At 54.7% G+C, this 16,775-nt stretch overlaps 1 protein-coding gene and 1 long non-coding RNA gene across 2 annotated transcripts; one reads left to right on the plus strand and one right to left on the minus strand.

Annotated features, from left to right (window-relative positions):
- Positions 1–2,266: 2,266 nt before the first annotated feature.
- Positions 2,267–10,768, plus strand: TMEM268 (transmembrane protein 268; the record flags this gene model as incomplete). The annotated part of the gene is made up of 8 exons (XM_084298782.1): positions 2,267–2,372; positions 4,162–4,271; positions 4,803–4,910; positions 6,108–6,257; positions 6,952–7,062; positions 8,609–8,689; positions 9,468–9,650; positions 10,525–10,768. 8 exons carry the CDS (start codon positions 2,267–2,269, stop codon positions 10,702–10,704), a joined length of 1,029 nt encoding a protein of 342 aa, XP_084154908.1. The 3' UTR covers positions 10,705–10,768.
- A 1,484-nt stretch (positions 10,769–12,252) lies between these two features.
- Positions 12,253–14,962, minus strand: LOC311217329. Its single transcript, XR_014619022.1, has 3 exons — positions 14,823–14,962; positions 14,374–14,475; positions 12,253–12,898 (listed from the first exon to the last, which is right to left on the minus strand). It is a non-coding gene; the product is annotated as an uncharacterized lncRNA (long non-coding RNA).
- Between the last annotated feature and the right edge of the window lie 1,813 nt (positions 14,963–16,775).

Here is a 16,775-nt window from a genome sequence, read left to right on the forward strand (position 1 = left end):
CTGAGGAACTGCAGAGGGTTAAAACCACGGCTCTGAAGCGAGCCTGGGGAAAAGTCACATGCACCAGGGAGATTTTGCAAGTCGGTGCTTGCAGCTTGGGGTAATGAGAGCGGGGAGTGCGGGGGCGCAGGCGTCTCGCCTTCAGCTCGCGGTGCCTCATCGCTCGTCCTCCAGGGAGAGGCAGGGAAGGTCCCAGCTGTGTCCCCTGCTCAGTCTGGGACCTTTCTGTCCTGCTGTGGGAGCCCAGTGGTGCCGGGTGAAGGACAGGGAGGAGGAGGAGGAGGAGGTGAGGGAGCTGAGCCGGCACCCCAGGACCAGGAGGTGAGCTGGACGAGGTAAGCCTCTGGAAGCCTCTCCAAAAACGCAGCAGCAGGACTTGCTGAGATAGCTGGGGCTTGGAGGTGTCCGGGAAGGTCCTTAGGATGAAGGAGGCAAAGGGAATGGCTTTGCACAGAAAATAAGAGTGCAGGAGGTAAGGATACCCCTCAGGTTAGCACAGGGGAAGACGTGGGGGGACCAACCTTCCCCGCAGAGGCAGTCATTCTGCAGTGAAAGGCAATGGAGCCAAACGAGGTCTATAGTGCACGACTGGTGTAAAACAAAGCTTCTGTTGTTTTGGGGCTTGCCCGTGCTGGGGAAGGCTCAGCGGGCCCTGGAGTGAGCTGCCCTGGCCCTGTGGCACCAGTCGCTGGCAGCTCCTGGGGGCTGCTGTGGGACTCGGTGCTCCCAAGGTGTCCGAGGCACAGAGCCTTGCTTCATCACTAACGTAACACAACGAGAGCAAGGTGGCAGGTTTTAATTAGGGTTTCTTTTTGTCTCCTGTTTTCTCGCTCTCTCCTTTTTTTTTATTTTTTATTTTGTCTTGTTTTTCATTTTCCCTTCTGTTTGACACTGAACTGAATGGATTGAAGGCCAAGGGGAAGGAAGTGACATTCCCTGAGTTCACTTTCAGTGCTTGGGGATGTGCAGGGTAACATATCTGCCTGTGCTCTGTGAGGAAAGCGCGCTGCAGAGCAGTGTGATCCACTGTGGGTGCCTCACCAGGGGCTGTTGCACAGGGACTGGCCGTGCAGCAGACTCATTCTGGAGTAAAACTGTAAAAACGTGGGAGCAGCCAGCGCTCAGAGCAGGTGCCGCGGCCATCCCAGGCACACGGGCACAATACGCACCTCCTGCACCAGGGCTTGGCTGCTTTGTGTGCTGAGTTTCCAGCCCTTTGCAGGTTTTCTGCAACCATCTGAACCTTTTGTGCGGCTCCCCTTGCCTCAGTTTCCTGTCTGTCAGTCCTTCACTGGTGACTCTCCTGGCTTTGTGCAAGGGGGTGATTGCAGCAACAGCCACCGGTAAAGAAAGCGAAGCGATCCCTTTCAAAGGAGAGCTGTTGAGATCCACGAGGGACCTTCAAACCAGGCTCCCAGTGCAAAAGCAACGCAGGAGCTGAGGTTAAAACAAAACAAGAGCTCTGGAGAGCCAGCAGGGATGCAGATGATCTGCCTGAAAGGAAGGTGATTAAACTTTGGAGTTGCACGCCCTGGGTTTGAACAGCCACCCGCAGCTCCTGGCGGCTGCAGCCCCACGTCAGCAGCATTCACACCAAAAACCCGTGGGCACGGCGGGGAGCAGAGGAGGGTGGCAGAGACGAGCAGAGTGTGCCAAAGAGCTGCTGTTGGCTGAGCAGGGCTGCTCGTCCCTGCGCAGGTGCGTGCGTGTTTCCTGCGCTGACTGCCGGGGAATTCCCCACTCTGCCCTCACAAAGAGAAGCCCTTTCTATTGCGTGGCTGATTCTTTGCAAAGTGTGAATATTTAAGGACGTTGGAATAATTTAAGGAATACCTGGAGATACCTTTTTCACCTAGTGGCAGCAAAAAAAGAAATATTTCAAGCAAAAGGAGAGCCTGTGCATGCTGCACTCATGGCTGGCCACCACCCGCCCAGCGGTAACATCCACAGGGCACAGGCTCCAAAGAGCAGGGTGCACCCAAGGGCTCTGTGCTCTTACCCTTTAATTGCTCTCTCTGCAAGATATGAGCATTTTTCCTTCCTCTTTACAGGGCTAGAAAATGCCTCCTTGCTCATGGAAAGCAGAATCTCGAGGAAGCCTCCAGTGGGAGTGTGAGTGAAGATTTCACAACCTGGTCCCCAACAGGAAGAGCAAGCTGGCTGCCTGCTGCCTGGGTGTTTCTGAGCCGCCAAAGATAAGGGAGGGAGATGAAGTGCTGAACTTCTGACAACACAACGCAGAGTCGCCGAAGGAGAGGTTATCAGCATGGCCTATAAAAGCCAAGCTGGTGGAATCGAGAAAAACGGGTCCCTTTCCTCCATCTTCTACTGCAAGAGCGATTTAAAGGAAGGATCCCTGCAGTGGGCGAAAGGTAAGCGAGCGAGGCTGGACCGGGTGGTCTCCTGTGGTCCTCTTCCAACCTGGGCTGCTCTGTGACTCTGGGGACTTGCTGAGAGATGCAGAGCAGAGCGCAGTGCCCTTAAATTGGCAGGTGGCAGGTTTTTCAGCGATGCTCACTGACAGCACCTTGTTTGCAAAAGTAAGCAAATCTTATGGATGTTTTGGTGTTTGGGGAAGGGGGTGGATACACTTTACTTTTTTGGAAAGCCTGATATTTAGGAGTGAATGACCGTCTAACTATTGAAACCCAGGTCCTCTGAAGTCCTCTTTTCTCAGCTTTCAAAAGTTGAGCAATCTTTGGGAAACTCGACCTGTGCTTTTCTTTCCAAGGGACTCTCTTCCCCGGTACCAATTTGCTCCCTCTCTGCAGCCGTGGTTCAGCGCTGTTTGGAGGCAGAAGGTAGTGCCATGGGTGCCCCATTGCAGCGAGACCTGCGTGCTGTGCTCAGCAGGTTCTTGCTTGCTCAATTCACAGCACTTCCTTAGCACTCAGCTTTTGGGTGGGTGAAGCAGCGCTTGTTACCCCAGCAGAGGTCAAGGAGCTGAGCCTCCCTGCAGGTTTGGGGTATCTGAGCTTGGCACCCAATAGGCTTTGTGCCAATCAGCTTGACCAAAGCCGTGGGGAACAGGAGAGCCCAGCCCATTTGTTTTCACTCTTGCTTCATCCTCACCGCCTCCGTGGCTCAGTGTCTGGAGGAGATTAAGCTCGGCAAACAAACAGGACGTTGTTATCCTGGAGGTTTCAGATGCATCTTCTCTTCCCTTCTGGAGCCGATGCTGTCACGCCCTTTCGTAATGCAATTGCCTCATTTTATTTGGCATCTCCCATTCCCGAGCAGTGAAGAGATGATGAAGATGGAAGACGAAAGCAGGAGAGAAGGGAAGGGTGAGTGTGCGCTGCCTTTCAGCCAGCACAGCTGAGTGGAGAGCACTGAGCAGGTGTTGTCAGGGAGCAACCCAAGGGACGCTTGGCTGGCCCTGGAGCTGCAGAGGGGCAGGAAAATTGTGTGAAACATGTCGATGAAACATGATCTCATCTGAACACGCCACTTCTTTGGATTCAATCTCTTCCTCTTGGCGTAGCTCAGCTTGTGTAAACTCTAGGTAGCTGCCAGATGGGATGCCAGATCACAGCTCTGCTCTGCAGCTCCAAGGCTGCTCTGCCTCAGCTCCGAGCTGCCGGCTCCTCAAATCTAGGGCAGGCTGTCCTCACGCTTCCTGGGCTCCTGCCTGCAGCTTGGGTCCATAGATTACATTTCTGATCCTAACCCTAGCTGAAGCCAGGAATCACAGGGAGCCCTGAGCAGAGCCGCGCTGCCAATGCTAGAGCAGGGACCTGGTTGCCAGAGGCTTGTAGGGATTATGCTTTAGGGACAGCCCAGGCACATCCCAGACAATGTGGTTGTTGGAAAACGCCTTGGTTTGTTTGCTGGAGTTTCCTCCCAGTGGGTGGGGTGGGTAGGAACGGGGAATCTCTGAGGGAGAGTTACCAGCACCGAGCAGCTCGAGTCCATTGTCCTCCCAGTTAAGGATCAGCGAGACAAGGCGTTATCCCACTGAGGGTCAGAGCATCACGTTATCTGTGACTGCTCGCCCCTGGAATGTGCTTTGGGTTTCCTCCCTTGTCGTAGGTGCCTTCCTTACAGGGGACAGCAGGCCCCTGGGCTGCTTTTGGAGCTCTTCGTGATGCTCTTGGAAATATCCAAGGGGGTTCTGCAGCCAGTTAACGCACGTCGGGGTGCCCTGTGTTCCTCTTGCAGACCCCCCCAATGGGCAGGTGCTCATGGTGCTCAGTATGGACAATAACTGCTCGGCCACCTCCTTCGACATGGAGCTTTGTGCAGAGAAGCTGAAGTCCCTTGGGGTTCAGGTAAGCTCCGCACTCCCCTGGGGCCCTGTAGGAGTGGGTACAGGACTGGCACCGTTTGCACCTGCACCCAGACCACAGGCACTTCTTATTTTTATTCTTTTTTTGGTTTAAGAGTGACTTGTTTCAGTTTAATTTCAATCTATTCCTCACTGACTTCAAGTCAAGTGTAATGATCTTGGCTTAAACCTCCGTGAAGAAACCCATTCAGCATAGGTTCAGCCGAATTGCTTGAGAGCACTCCGGTGTGCTGGAACATCCCGGGACAATCTGTCTCGCCTTGTCCTTTGTCATAAAACCACGCTTTTCTCTTCTGACTTTCCCTGCGCTTTCCAGGGAGATATCACTCACTGCAAATGAGGCAAGGACACAGGTTTTTGGCCCGTGACAGCTGTACAGGTGGGAATGGAGCCTGGTACACTGCGTGGGAAGGTGCCCCGGGGCCTGCTTTGCTTTGCTGGGGCCTGGCCCCACCAGGCCTGTTCTGGTGGCTCTGAGCCCCACGCCGGTGACCTGAGGTTGTTCCCCGAGCAGGTGGCAGCAGACGAGTGGAGGAGGTTAATCCAGGAGGCCATCCTGAAGCCCGAAGTGAGGCGGTACATGTTCTACAACTCCAGGGCGTTCCAGATCGCCATCGCTGTGGTAAGGGCTTCTCCCAGGCTTGCCGTAGATGTGTTTCCAAAAACAGGGCGAGACGCCTTCCCCAGCCTCTTGCCGGTAGTCCCCTCGGAGTGGGCTGGTAAACAGCATTTGCTGAGCTAGTAGTACCCCATCACGCTCTTTTTAATTTGATTTTAAAAACATGAAGATGACCTGGTCCTGATGCTCATTCAGACCAATGGCCCAGGCAATGCAGGCTACCAGGTGGTTTGTCTAGTCTTGCTTTGCTGCTTCTGGCAAAACAAGCTCCTGCAAAGACCTCAGCCACTAGCAGCTACCTTAAGGTTACTTTCCAGCATGCTGAAGGTGTGGTAAAAACTGACTCCTTCATTTTAGATGCTTTTTTTTTTTTTTGGTAGTCATTATATACATGTTCTCCTTTCACTAATATCGCAGGAGTTTGTACTCAGTGTTTTGAGGGCTTTGGTGCCTGTTTTGTGTAAATCTTAGAGTGGTTTGGGTTGGAGGGGACCTTAAAGATCATCTAATTCCACCCCCTGCCATGGGCAGGGACACCTCCCGACAGACCAGGTTGCTCAAAGCCCCGTCCAGCCTGGCCTTGGGCACTGCCAGGGGGAGGAATGAGTTGTGTCACTGCAAGGGGATGCTGTGACAAGATGTGCTGCATGTACCCTACTTGCTTCTAGGCAATCTTCTGCCCAGTGCCTGACACCTGAAGTGAAGGCCAAACAAATTCGGTTTTGCTGTTTTTTATGCAAAGGACACATTTGCTAGTCTTTAGCATAGTCCTTGAGCCCAGTGTCACCGTCCATCATTTGAGCATTGCTGTAATTGAGCAGCCTCTGCACCACCTTGAGCGCTCTGACATAGGAGCTCTCTAAATAGAGGGATTATTACAAGTATTATCAATATGCTTCAGCAAGTGCATTTCTTATCTAAATGGAAGAAGTGGATTGAAATCCTTCCTAGGTATGAATCATCATTAAGAGTTCAGTCTCTGTCTTTAATGATTGGTAGTTTTTTATCATAAACTAGTGCTCACTCAGTCCTTCTAGGCCCTTTTCTCCTCCATTTGTTATTGGAAAGAACTCCTGTCCTTTTTCACCCTCTGAAAAATCCCAGGTTACTTAATTAATTTAAGGCAGGATTTCTTCTCCCCTTGACTTTTATCCCTTCCACAGTCTTCTGAGCATCATCCATCTCTCTGGGCTTTCACAGATCTTCTACATGTCTCTCTGGACAAACATTTACTCCACAGTCCAGCTGTGCTCCTTTGGGCGCTACTGGGAGGCCAGCGTGCTGGTGACCCTGGCTGCTGTGGCCATCACCGTGGTCGTGATACTGGTCCTTGACCGGCGCCAGAGGAAGGTGAGAGGAGGTGGCTCGTGTGCGGACACAGCGCGGGGAGCAGGGTTCCCTCCCACCAGCGTGCTGGGACCTGGCTCACCTCCTAGATGCAGATGGCGAACATGGCTATCGGGGGTGGTAGGAGTATTTTTAGAGCAGGCGCAGAGATCTGGTTCAGGCAAGGGTATTATAGAGTTAGGTGTCGTAACGCCTACAAAGTAGGTGAAAGCTGGCTCGAAGTGCCTGCTGTTGCAGGAGAAAAAGCAACCATTGCATGGTTTGTGCTCCCCCGGCTGGTGGGGAGCCCCGTGCGAGCACCAGCAGAGCAGGGCTCTTCTCCTGCCCTGCTTCTGCAGCCACCTTGCCCCAGGTGCAGCACAAAAAGGCAGCTCCTAACCCGTGGAATTGTCCTTCACTTAGGAATAGCTGGGGGAAGGGAGAGAGGAGACAATGCTGGAAGCCCATCCACTTCACACATCTTGTCCATAACACACGTAACCCTTACTGAGATCTCTGGCTGCACAGACATCAGCTGGGGGTGGCAAGGCCATGCTGATGGCTGGTGACAACCCTGCCCTGGCTACAGCCCTGTCACTGCCTTCCCTTCAAAGACACAGTGTTTGGGGTCATCCAGCAGCCTGCAGGATCGTCTGCAGCTGTAGGCTGGCCCAGGTTTTGTCACAGAGATGTTAATTTTTCCTATGTTCTTTAATAGATAAATATGAATACAGATGTGAGGCTGGCCGCTGTCAATGAATTCTTTATCAAACACAGTTTAATTCTGGGGATTACAGATGTCCTGGACGGGCCACACAGTATCCTACAAGTATCCTTTCTGTGGTGAATCGCTCATAATCCTGCTGGGTAGCTAATGATGGGGAGGGTATTTATTGATGTGGTGATCAGGGAGGATTTCCAGAGGGTGGCATTTCTAGGATTTTTTTTTCCTCCTATTGGATGGCATAGGAAGTGGGGTATTTTTCTTCTCCTGTCTGTAGGGATTGAGATATACCCAAAGGCCACTGGAAATAAAGAGTTTAAAACAGGGAAGTGAAATTAGTCCTTGGGGCAGACAATTATTCCTGCAAGTGTACTGTGTTTACATGACAATGATGATTCTTACTAACAGCAGAGTGACAGCAATGTGCCTATGGCAAAACAACACAACAGAGAAATCCCCTCCCTGGGAGCTTGTGCTGTGCCTTGCAGAGAGGAGCTCAGCCAACAGCATCCAAGTGCTCTCAAGAGTCGTTTGTAGCCCCAGGCTCCCTCCTTCAGGCATGAGAGAATCTAATTTATGCAGTGAGCACCTGGCAGCCGGGTCTCCAGCTGCCAGGCACTTCTGATCATCACCTTACAAAAGTGCAGGTTGAAGAAGCCAGGGGTGAGGGATCTTCTTTTGCTGCTCTTTAGACGCCTTCTCTGGACCAGTCAAAGGTTTAGAGGAAAGAAGTGTGTTTTAAGGCAGCATGAAGGTGTAAAAGGAAGGTGTGGGAGATGCTGTCCCAGATTCACTGGTGGATCTCGCATCACCCCCAAGGTACTGAGAAGCATGAAATACAAATGGAGAGGGAATGAGGCAAAGCATGGGGTCAGAGAGAGGAGCAGCGAGGAGCACAGGAGCAGCAGTGGCAGCTGTGAGGTCGTGCAGCATGAGCAGGAAGCGCTGAAGAACCTGAATTACATGTTCGTTCAGCCCAGCTTAGTTTCACACCTGAGTAAGTGAGGACTATCGCAGCCTTCACATGTCCCAGAACTGCCTGAGAGCAGAAAGGACCCACGGGTTTAGGCTTCCTCTGCCTGCTGTGTGCCAGGTCTGTGTCGGCCCTCTGGCTTCCTCACTGGGCTTGCATCCCTTGGCTGACAGCACGTGGCTGCCTTCGGGGGGCTGCTGCTCTTGAAGCAGGACTCGCATCCCCATGGCAGACTCTTGGCAAGCAGTGCCTCCATTGTACAGTGAGCACAGCAAATCTTGTACAAATAAATGGAATGGGTCCCCAGAAACAGAGGGAAGCAGGAAGGAGTTTAGGGGGGCTAATTCACCTGACTCACTGGCTTGTTCAGACACGATGCCATTGAGCTGAGTGATGAGCAGTGGCCGGGGGTCACCCCAATTGTCCCTGCCATGGTGCAGGAGGTATGCGAGGAGGTCTGGGCTGAGGGGAAACATCCCCCTTCCCTGCCATTGCTCTGCTGCCCGTTTGCCAGTCCTGGAGGTTTTGCCTTAGCCCAGACCAGGCTTAGAATCAGTGCTGTGACATGGCAGTTGGCTGCTGACCGCGTCCCGAGCAGTCCCTGGGCACCAGCCCCCTCTGTGAGGGCTCTGGGGAGGACATTGCGGAGAGGTCCCTTCCTTAACACCCCCGTCCCAGCTGTGGTTTGTGCACTTCAGCCCCGAGCGCTGCCTCCAGTCCTTGTCAGCCCACCTCGAGGAGCTGCGGCAGACACGGGAGGTAAAGGACAGTGGGCACAGCCTGTGGGGACAAACACGTGGCCACCCCTAGGGCCCCGCTTTGGTGGGGTGGAGGTGGGTGATGAGAAGCACATGTTGGAGTTGCCTTCTGGGTGCCCCTTGCTGTGTACTGGGAGCTGGGCGAACTGGGAGGGGGACAAACTTCATCTGCTGGTGCCCAGGTCAGTAGGAATTTATTTAGCGTAGCTGTGTGTGGCTGGATAATTAACTGTGACTTTTGTTAAAGGAGTTGCCAGGAGTCAGGGGTGAATTCTGACGGCATGTGTCGCTGTTGGAACTAGCTGACACCTTGAGCTGTCCTCCTGAAATAAATGGGATAGCCTGAGGAGTAACTAAACGCTGCACTGGGCTAGCTGTATGGGGTTTTTGTCCTCTTGTCCCTCAAAGTCTCTTCCTCCTTGTGGCTGCATGGATATCCACACGCTGCTGGCTGGAAACAGCCACGGGAAGGGAGGTGAGGGGGTGCAACCCCCCAGATCCCATGGCCACTCACCTCCCTGGATGAACCGACAGGCACGGGCTGAGGGCTGACCATAATGAACCACTGCACAAAGGGGCTGATGTTACACATGTCCAACCTTTCCTTGTGGGATGAAGGCTCTCAGCTCCCAGTGCTGGCAACTTCTCTTAGCCAATCCTGTATGATTTTTTTTTTTTTTTTTTTTTAACTCCTGGGAGGATAGTTTTGATACAAATGAGGTGCTTTGAGTGGTGTCCTGAGGACACTGCTGCTGCCCCAAACTCTCCCTCTCCCCCAGTCGGGCTTGCGGCACAGCCTGGACCAGCTCTGCGTGGTGATGGAGGCAGCGGTTCAGCCCGAGCCGGCAGCGGAGGAGGCTTCGTGCGAGGAGTCCCCTCTCCTATCCAATGGGGTGAACTTCAAGAAGGAGCCCATGATGTGCAACCAGCTGCTCCGCCTCATTCCTGAGGGCCCACCAGAGGTAAGGAGAAATATCCCTCCTCGATGGGCTGAACGCCTCCCTGGGCACCTCGCCTCCAAACCTTGTCCCAGCAGACACCGCCGTGGGGACACCTCCTTTTGCCCTGGTAGAAATGCCTGCAGACCTGGAGGTTCACCCACACCTCCTCCAGGGCTGGCAGCGCTGGGTGGTCAATGTTTAAGGCCTTGATGCTGTCTCTTTTATAGGCCAGACATTTCCTCCTGGTCCCCATTTGGAATCCGACCTCTCCCCGGGGTCTGCGCAGGGACCTGGTGCCTGTGTCCGGGCTGGGGCTGGGCCTGGCCATGCTGAGCCTTCATCATCTCCACAGTCTGTGCCCTCAAAGACTTGTGCCCTGCTGAGTGACAAATGTGTCCTCATTCCCGCTCAGCAAGAAGCTTCAAAAGAGATGATTTTGATTTATTTTGCAGTTTTCTGCTTGCTGTTACTAAGTGGATTTGGTGCAGGTGACATCCCTGCAGGTTGAAGCTCTCCAGCTGTCTACAGGCAAAAAAAAAAAAAATAAAAAAATTCAGCAGGAGTTGGTGACAGAGCAGGAGGGTCCCTGAGCAGCCTGGTGCCCTGACCACCCCACCGCTGCAGCCCCCTGCCCCTGGGCTGGCCTCGCTGCTGGCACCGAGCGTGGTGCTGGGCCAGGTGGTTGGCAGCGGCTCGTTTCACGTCACTGTCCCATGGGGACAGCGTGCCAGCACTGCTGACCAGAAGGGGATCTGGGGCAGTTATATATCTGTCATTGGCTCTTGCCCTGCTTCTTTCGGACAAGGACGGTGTTTGAATGAGGGCACAAATGGTGTTCAATGTCCCGTGTGCTCCCCACGCAGGTAGACACTGACACCTCTCCTCCTTGTTCCAGGTGATGGCCCAGCAGCTCCTGGTCATCTTCAGTGGCTGCTATGTCCGGCTCCTGGTCAGCGGCCGGCTCCCCCCGACCACAGCAGCCGGGCACGTGGAGCCCAGCAGCGTGCCCTGCCTGTGCCAGTTCATCCAGAGCGCCGCGCTCAGCACGCAGCAGTGCTGCCTCCCGGGCAGGTGACCCCTGGGGGCTGCAGGAAGCCGAAACACAGGCTGCCCGCGCACAGCAGCGAGGAGAAGCAGAGGAGAGGGCTGTAAGCCCCATCCTGGACTTAGCGGGGTGAACGAGTGGAACTCTAATAAACATGCAATCAGAAAGCTGCTGCCTTAGAAACCTGCTGGCCTGGCCCCAAACTCTGCCTGGAGGAGCTGCTTTGGGTGCCAGGAACAATCATGCAGCAGCTCAAAGCACCCTTGGGTGGTCCCTGCTGTGACCCAGGGGTCTGGGAGAGCAGCAGGGAACAGCTGGAGACAGCAGCCCCACACTGGTGTGGTGCAGTTCATGGGCTCTTTGGAAGAAGGACAGGGAATACCTGTGCATTACAAATGTGGCGTCTGCTCCGGATTTGGATTGTGGCATGAATTGTTGGTGACAGGGAGCTCTGTCCTGTGCCAGGTGCTGCCAAGTCAGTGGCTGAGACCTCGTCCAAGTTGCCATTCAGGGGCCAGCTTGGGGCAGTGCCCAGTGACTGCCACCTCTGCAAGCTCCTCAGGGATGAGGTGCTGGACGTTCGACAATCCATGGGATTAGGCCTTAAAAAAGGCCCTCTGTAGGGCAGCCTGGGGCATGGCTCTTGTTAGACTCCCTTTTCTGCTGCACTTTGGGACGGGTTGAGTCCTTTTGGTTTTCCTTTCCTCATTTTCCCCCACTGTGCTTTCACACAGTCTGTGAGAGGAGGCAGTGGTGAGCAGGAGACCCCAGCACTTGGAGTATGGGAGGGAATGGGGAATGAAATGAGGGGCTGTAAGCCTGCGAGGGGTTATGTGCTTAGGTGAGCCCATGAATGCAGAGCTGTATGGGCCAGGGTTGCTGGTGTCCTCTGTCCCCAGAGCTTCTTGTGACTGTGTGCACCTGGCCACCTCACCACACAGCTTGGACCACAGCATGGTCATGGGACGTGGCACTGATCAGAATAAAAGGTCCTTAGGGCTGTGGTTTCCAGCCTTACTGCAGCCGGGCAGGCACGGTGCCCCCCATCCCATCTCCTGCATTGCTGGAGCACAGCTCCACGTGGTGCTCCTGGTGCACACAAAGTGAGGAAAGACTTTAAAATCAGGGGAATGAGGCATGCGCGTCCCTCAGTCACGGCCACCCCCCCATGCCATCATCTCCTCGTGTGGCACCGTAGCAGGGAATTCTATAGCACTGAAGGCCGAGCCATGGGCTACGGTGGCAGCAAGAGGCAGGGGGCTGGGGACCTGGAGCCAGGTGCTCTGCCCTGAGGTGTGGGATGACTCCGCTCCCTCCTCCTGGTCCCACATCGCTCCATCAGGAGCAATGGAGAGATAAGGCTCTTCCCTGGGAGCCTCAGCATCACACCCTCACTGTAGCCCCAGGCATCGCTCTGTGCAAACACCGTAATGACAGCAAACTCCCTCCTGCAGAAAAAGCCACCACACTCCCTGTCAGCCTCCTTCCATCCATCTTTATTTCTGGCTCAGCTGGGGCTGTCACAGGAGGGGGTCAGGCAGAATCGCCCCCACAGGGGTGGGCTTTGCAATTCTGCCTTCATTGCTCTGTGACAGCATGGGGTTTGCTGGGGGTGGGGGGGATGTGGCGGTGGTCTCTGCAGCCCCTCTGCTCTGCATGTGCTGCTCATCGTGCTGGGTCACCGGCTTGTTGGGCACAGGGTGTGCAAAACATCATGGGATTTCCGCAGGGCTGGGCTCTCGGACTCCACATTCCAGCTCCCAAGCTGATTTTACTTTCTTGGAAGGGGTCTGAACGTAGAGTGATGTCATTGGGAGCACAGCTTGGTTTCACAGCATAAAAATCTGATTTTCTGGTGGAATGCAATGGCTCATGCTCTTCCCCAGGGCCCAGAAGTGCCGGGAGCACCTGGTACACGTTGGTCTTTTCTGCCATCTCGAAATTTCTGGTAGGGAGACCCATGGGGATGTTCTCTGTCGTTGTGCTTCTGTGCCGAGAGCAGGTACAGGAGGGATCTTTTCTGATGTTTCCCAATCCCAGAGCTGCAGGATTGCCAGCACACAGATTCCTCCAGGAGGCAGGTGGGGAGGCAGCTCGTGGCCTTCAGGAGAGGACCACGAGGGCCGTTACCCTCAGGACCTGCAGGGCTGGTCTTGGGCCACATCGTTGTTCATGGAAAGTGAGGTTGTGGCTTGGGGGGGTGCCGATACCACTGCGTTTACATCTGCAAATGCACAAGCATCAGGGAAAAGGAGAGGGGGGTCAGGATTAGCCATGGACAAAAATCATTCCCGAAGGGACATGGCTGTGATGTGAACTGCTGCTTGGAAAACCTGCTGGTGGCAGCCCTGACCCATGCTAGGTTAGTGCAGGGAGTCAGGCCAGGTTTTAGCACAGAGCTCTCCAGCAGGGCCCCAGGACGAAGCTCAGCAGCTTCCATGCTGTGTCCTAGACACTGCTCGTGCCCCTGCATCATCCCTGTGTCCCACCAGAAGCTGGTGGGATCTGTGAGTTCCTTGCTGTATCCTGGCAGCTCTGGGACACCGCAGAGCTCCTTGCTCGGGAGGCACAGACCAAGCACATGGCTTGTGCTGGCGGCACAGAGCCAACTGGAGGTACTGCTCACAGTACTTGGGAAGCCCACAGCTTTGGTCAGCATGGAAGCACCACAAAAACATCACCCCATTGAATGGCAGTGCTCTGCCTTCAACATTCCCCAGCAAGGGCCTTGCCCCAGTGGATGGAACTGAGCCAAGCCCTGACCGAGCAGCTCTCCTGTGTAAGCTGTGTCCTCAAGGATATAGTGTCCCCAGGGAGGGACACAGCCTCCCTCATCCACAGCCTCCCTCATCCACAGCACCTGGGGGGGGGATGCTGTGGGCCCTCTGTTAGTGCTAATTGGCACAGCTCCCCTGATTGCAACAAACACCCAGCAATTAACAGCAGGGAACGAGCTTAACCACACTCAAAGGAGGAGTTTGATTCTTCTTACTAACACACCCAAGCACCTGCCATGCTCTGGTCCCCGCTGCAGGCCAGATGGCTGATGTCGTGCTTTTCCTTCATTTGCACTTAATTAAAGCATCAGTGGTGAGAGACGTCCCTCCTCCTCCCTTAAGGATCTGCATGTTGTGGTACTGCAAGGTGATATCTGGAGGGTTTATAGCCCCCTAGGCAGCAGTGTGAGAACAGCAGGGGGAAGAGCCTGGTCTCCTGCAGGCCTCAGCTCCTGGTGGTCACCCCTGGGTGCAGCTCTGGGCTTGTTTGCCCGAGGGAGACCTGGGCATGATTCAGCTGGACCACTGAAATGGTGCCGGTGAGCTCTGAGGTTCTTCTGTCTGCTGTTCAGGGAGCATTTCATTTTCGATGTGAGCTTTAACTCTGGAGCAGCGTGGCTGGGTGATGTGGGAGCAGCCCCCGGTGGTGGATCAGGGGCAGCTGGGGGGTGTGTGTGGCTGCTTGTGGGGCATTGTGTGAGTGATCTGCTGATCCGCTGGGATTTTGGGGGCTGCAATGGGCCAGGGAGGGGCTGGGGAAGGCTGGCAGCATGGAAGGGGAGCTCTGGCTGCCAGCTCATGTGTTTTGGTGTCTGGTGATTCGAGGCCACAAAGATCGTCCCAGAGAGACGTTGCTCTGAGACAACCATGCTCCATCAGGACGTGGCCACACACCCCAGCTTTTAACCCCAAAATAACTTACTTTGGTGGCCTGTCCGTGGGGCTGCCTGCTCCGGGCTGGGTGGTGGCTCCTGGGGCTGCTGGCAGCACAGGGTCCCCATCTTCCTGGCCACATAGCGGCAGGCTGGGGAGGGGGGGACAACTGTCAGCAAACAACAGCAAACAGCAGCAGTGTGAAGCTCAGGTTATGCTGAAAGCCCCCCCAGACAGCCCAGAGCCCAGAGAGATAGGAGTCCTGCTGAGGAGGATCTGCTGGGGGCTGTGCATGCCCCTGGTGGGTCGCAGCCAAAAGTAAGATTGGAAATAGGGGGAGTGGATCCAGCAGGCTGGAAGGGAGTTGATTGCGTCTGGGCTGTGCTTCAAACCACTCAGTCACCAGCCTTTCTCCTCCCATAAGCACCAAGTATGCAGAGTATTACCATGCAGAAATCCCTCTTAAGCCCTCTCGCCTCAAATGAAAGGTTTCCTTACCGTTAATAATTACTCAAACCATTTTCTCTCGGGCTCAGCAAAGCCGTCAGTCAGCTTCCCAGTCAGCCTGTCTGGCGCTCTCGCAGCCAGTTCTGCCGTGGTTTTGTGTCTCTGCAGCCCGGCTTCCTCCTTCCTCCTGCTGCCAGGCTGGCAATGGGGCTGTTGCTCTGTGACGCGCTCCTGTGGGTGCAGCGGGGCGTGGGCAGGGGAGCAGGAAGCTCTGGGAGCATCGGCTGAGCGGACCGGGCTTGGTGCCGGCAGGAGGAGCAGCTGCTGGTGCTTGGGGGCTGGCAGAGATGGGTTGGAGGCAGGAGAAGTCAGTCCTGTACTTCAGCCTCCCAGCTGAGCCACAGAGGATTGCTGCAGTGTGCGCTTGGGTTGTACGGAGCAGCAGCAAAGGAAGGTTTGGGTTGGAAGGGGCTGTAAAGATCATCTGGTTAAGGGATATTTCTTTCCTGCTGCTGTCTGAGCACTGCAGGCACTTCTTGGCATGTGAGTGTCCTTCCTCCCCAAGCCCCTTTGCACATGTCCTGGTATGCACAGGGAAGGTGAGGGCGATCCCTAGCAGACCAGACGCAGGCAGCAGCTTGGTCTTGGTGTCTCTGGAATCCTTCCCACATCCAAACACCTCCTAAGCACTGCCAAGGAGGAAGGGCGGTGATCTGTGTCCCCAGGGTCACTGCAGCCAGTTAATAAAGGAACACAAGTTTTGTGCATCCTTAGCCAAACCTTGCTGTTAGTCTTTCTCGGTACTTTTTTCCTTAATCCAAAAGTCAGGTGAGTTCTGTTAGGCTGTGCTTTGCCCTTTGAGCAGGGTAATGTGCTTCCTATCTCCCACTAACCACTCCTCGTAGCATCAGGCTGGCTGGACTTTGATCTTGATGACGTTGCCTTGGGATTGTGTAAGGTCAGAGATGGGGCTGATGACAAGCAGGTATTGCGTGTCAAGGTGCTGCAAGCCGGCAGCCTGGGCTGCTGCAGAAGAAAGTGCAAGATCATGGTGTGAGATAGACAGGAGATAACGTCACTGCACCTCGCCTTTGGTCTGGTTCCGGTGTTTCATGCCAGGAGTTTTCAGTAAGCTCTGATGCACGGGGCTGCAAACTGAAATTCCGCACAGACACCTTTACCTCAGCAGGCATCCCGATGTGCTCCTGTGCAGTGCTTGTGAAAAAGAAGAAAGAAGAGGGCTTGAATGGACAGGAGGGAAGATGCCGGCTCTCAAGCCTAGAAGGCTCCCCTTGCGTCACCAGATTAGTTGCAGCCTGCAGGAATAGGTGATGCAAGATCTGTAGGTGGTTTATAATTAAAAAAATAAAGTCAAAAAAAGGGAAAAAAAAAAAAATACCCCCCAGCATCCTCCTCCTGCCAACCCCCCCAAATCCTGCCCCAAACCCACAGCCTCCACCCCTCTCTGGAGGACATTTGCCCATTCACAGAAGAGCTCCCCAGGATGAGGGGGATGGCTGCAGCATGGCCCCGTGTTTGTCCCGACGGGAAGGACAGCTGGAGGAGGGAGCTGCCCTTCTGTGGCTTTGCTTTCCAGCTGTTTCTCCTGCCCCCAAAGCAGCGTGGTCAGATGGGCGTTATTTGCCCAACGTGTGCCATCAGCTGGTGCGTCCCGGCACCTCGACTTTGCAGAGGCATCCCTCTAGATGGTGCTAAGCTAAAGAGAAAAGGCGGTGGCCTTGGAGCAGAGGTTGTCCTGCAGCGCACGCCTCTGCACACCTGGTGCTGCTGAGGTCTCCTGGGCTGGGAGAATTTGGCAGCTCCCTGCGTGCTCCCAGCACCGTGCCCGTACACTCGCACCAGTCCTCTGCTGCAGCACTCGCTGTGTCTACCTGCAGCAAACACTTCTCAGGCCCTTCTGTCACTTCATATTTCACTTACTGATGTGTGAGACGCCACAAGTGCAGCATGTTTCTAATCAGTTCATCTGCTGCTATCCAAGCA

This window comes from Netta rufina (genome assembly GCF_964035555.1).
Source record: "Netta rufina genome assembly, chromosome: 20".
NCBI classification, from domain to species: Eukaryota; Metazoa; Chordata; class Aves; order Anseriformes; family Anatidae; genus Netta; species Netta rufina.